Genomic DNA, 3,373 nt, shown 5'->3' on the forward strand with positions numbered 1-3,373 from the left:
CAGGTGGGGGGGCGGTCGTGTGTGTGTGTGAGTGTGTGTGTGTGTGTGTGTTGACGTATTGTGACAGGGCAAAGCATGGGGGATGGCGGGGCTTGGTTGGGCGTTTGGGGATGAGCGAGGGCGCTGAGGTGGCGCCGCAGGCACGCTTTCAAGGGACAGCGCATTCGCCCAGGCAGAGAGCCCGCCCAGCGGCACGCGCCCGCCGGCCCGGGCGGGAGGCGGGCGCCTGTCCTCTGCTGCGCCTGGACGTGCCCGCGGGCCGGCACCGATAACATGCGGGTTTTGTGTGCCGAAGAGGTCCCAAACCCACCTCGAAAAGCGGCAGCATCAAATCCTCATAGCCGCCCTCAAGGCGCGGCAGCAGCGCGCGTGCGCCCAGCAGCAGCTGCGACTCCATGGCTGCCTGCCGCTTTGCGCGGGTTCTGATTTGGAAATTAGAGGTATGTTTAGGGTCCACAGGGGGCTGCTCGCCGCCGCTCCGCGCGCTGGGTGCTGCAGATGCCAGTGGGTGCGGGGACGATGCCGGGCGATGCCCAACTGGTGTGTCGACGGGGAGGACAGGGGCTGCGCTCGCGCTCCGTAGGACGCGAGCTGCAAGAAAATATATTTAAGTGAGGGTCGCGAAGATTCAGAACGCGATGGTGCGTCCAAGACAGGATGGGGCAAGTGCCAACTGCGCGATATGGGCCAGGGGGCCGCGGGGCGGAGGAGGCACGCTGAAGAAACAACGTTTTGATTCAAGTAAACGCGGTGGGTAATGAGGCTTTGCGCGGGAAGGCGACCATGTTTTCTTGCATCACTTGCAGGTGCTGCTCCGCTGCCTCTGCCCAGGTATCCCCCGGATGTGCTTCCCCCCGGTGTCGGGTGGCTGTGACGATATCAATAGCAATGACATCATACATTTAGTAAAACGTCAGCACAACACGGACGGCCCAGCAGATCATCGGCCTTGATCTGCAGAGATGGCCGATCCCAGCGCCCAGGAGCAGCAGCCCCCAGCGGAGGCCGCTGAGGTTCCAGAGGTAGCTGCCAAACCACAGGACGGTCCACAGGAGCCCGCGCCCGCGGAACAGGAGCCCGAGCCCCAGCAGGAACAGCAGCAAAATGCAGCAGCGGCCCCAGCGGCGGAGGGCGCTGCAACGCCTGCGGCGCAGGAGGATCCCGCCCCGCAGCAGCAGGAGCAGCAGCAAGAGAAGCCCTCGGAACCCCAGCCCGCATACCCGCAGCCCCCTCCTGAGGGCGCCGCGCCAAACGGCGCGCCCAGCGCCGCGGCGGCGGCAGCAGGGGCGCCCAAGCGCACCGCCGAGCAGGCCGGCCTCGGCGGCGGCGCTGACGAGGACGCGCGCCCCTCTAAATCACTCCGGCTCGACGGTGGGTGGCTGCTTGAAGGAGCCAAGCGCTTTCGTGTAGCGGCCGCCGCATGCGGGCGCCCATGGGCTCTCATGCGGCCGGTCGGGGGTCCGCCATTGCACCGCCTCCGCGGCCCCAGCCGGCCCCGCCGCGCCCCGCTACGTGCGGCCGCACACAGCATGCTCCCCGCTCCGCCGCTCCTGCATCCGCGCTGCCCCGCATGCACCAGGCCCGCCGCTTGTGACGGCACGCCCTGCGGGCCTGTGTTTGAAGCGCGTGGCGCGCGCACTGCGAGTCAGGAAATTACCCCCACCTCACCACTTGTTACCAAATCGTCCCCTGAAATGGTGCAGGCTTTGATCCAGCAGTGCGTGCCAAGCTCACAGCCCTGGTGGATGGCCGCGTGGTGAGCTTACCGGCGCGGCGAACGCCGCGCGGGCGCCGACCCAATTGCACATACGTCCGCGCGCCCCGACTGCCCCTGCAACGCCGAGGCCGCAGCCCCCTGCCGCGCCGTTCCCGCCGTGTCCGGCCCTCAGCCGCACACATGCATGCACTCTACGCATGCCCCTCGCCACCGCGACGCGCACCAAGTGCGTGCGCCGGCGGCCCGCGTTTCTCCCCATGGCTGATGGCGGCGGATGTTGAGGGGTCGACCTCCGACACGCTGCTGAAGCTTGACCCTGTGCATGCTGCATGCAGACGCCATGACTCCCTCCCCCCACCCACCCCACCCCCCCACGGTCTTGTTCGCAGCTGACAGCAGCGGACGTGGAGGGTTCGACATCAGACACGCTCCTGAAGCTCGACCCCGCGTCCGGCCTGGAGCTCCTTGATGCGCTCGCGGCCGCGGGGCTGGCGGGCGCGGCGGACGGCCCGGCGCGGCGCGCGATGGTGGTGGTGACGGTGGCGCGGTTTGCGCAGCGCGTGAAGCCCCAGATGGACCCGGTGGTGAGCGGTTTGGATGGGTTTTTTGGGGGGTTTCTGATGGAGTTCGGGGAGTTTGTGCATGTGCGTGTGTGTGTGTGTGAATGCGCGTGTGTGTGTGTGCCTGTGTGTGTGTGTGCGTGTGTGTGCATGTGTGTGCGTGCTGCTGTGATGCTGGGGAGCAGTGGAGAGCGTGCACAGCAACGACGAATAAATTTGATGTGTGTGCGCGCATTCGTGGGTGTGAGGAGGTGTGGTGAGGGAGTGCAGTAGAGCGCCCCTAGCACAGGGCACAGCCGCAGCCGCGAAGCACTCCCCGACCGCCCCCAACCGCCCCCAACCACTCCCAACCACCCCCAACCGCCCCCAACCGCCATGCACACCCAGGTCAAGGCGAAGCTGGAGGCGCTCTACACCACAGGGGGCGGCCCCGTGAAGCCGGGGGACCTCGACGAGCGCTGCATAGAGCGGCTGAGGGAGATCGCGCCGACTACGGCGGCGGCGGTGCTCGACACGTTTGCGAACAAGAAGTGAGCCCGGGGGCTTGTGAAATAAGGGGGTCTTTTGGAATCATGGGGTCTTTTGTAACCATGGGGGCTTTTGGAGTCGTGGGGGCTTTTGGAGTCATGGGGGCTTTTGGACATTCCGGAGGCTTTTAAATCTTGTTGAAACCTTTGTACCCGCGGGCCATCTTTGTGCCCGCCCCGCGTCGCCCCATTGAGTTTGGAAGTTCAGACGTCAGGGTTCACCCATCCCAAACCCTGACATGGTCTCTACCAAGAAGTCAGCCCAAAGCCGGGGTCCTTTCGATTCCTAATGTTTCGACCTGCGGCGCCGCTTCGATCCCCGCCGCCTCATCCTGTTCATCGCTTTCGAAAGTGTCGGCCGCGGCGGGCCGTTTGGGTGCTCACAGATCCTGACAGCGAGTCAGCGGGCGCGTGCGGCACGCAGGCGCTGGGCGGGCGGGAGAGTGCGGTGCTCACAGCCCATTCGCACACCACTCCCCCTCCCCCTGTAGCCAGCCTGCTGCGTACCCAGGCCCCCCAAGCTCTCCCGGCCGTGCAAGGCCCCGAGCCTTTCTCCGATCCACCTGCAC

The 3,373-nt window shown here is 66.3% G+C and overlaps 1 protein-coding gene across 1 annotated transcript; it reads left to right on the plus strand.

Annotated features, from left to right (window-relative positions):
- Nucleotides 1-962: 962 nt before the first annotated feature.
- MNEG_15392 (hypothetical protein) lies at nt 963-2,811 on the plus strand (the record flags this gene model as incomplete). Its single annotated transcript, XM_014036137.1, has 4 exons — nt 963-1,371; nt 1,704-1,756; nt 2,107-2,301; nt 2,665-2,811. 4 exons carry the CDS (start codon nt 963-965, stop codon nt 2,809-2,811), a joined length of 804 nt encoding a protein of 267 aa, XP_013891591.1.
- Between the last annotated feature and the right edge of the window lie 562 nt (nt 2,812-3,373).

Source organism: Monoraphidium neglectum (genome assembly GCF_000611645.1).
Source record: "Monoraphidium neglectum strain SAG 48.87 unplaced genomic scaffold scaffold05284, whole genome shotgun sequence".
NCBI classification, from domain to species: domain Eukaryota; kingdom Viridiplantae; phylum Chlorophyta; class Chlorophyceae; order Sphaeropleales; family Selenastraceae; genus Monoraphidium; species Monoraphidium neglectum.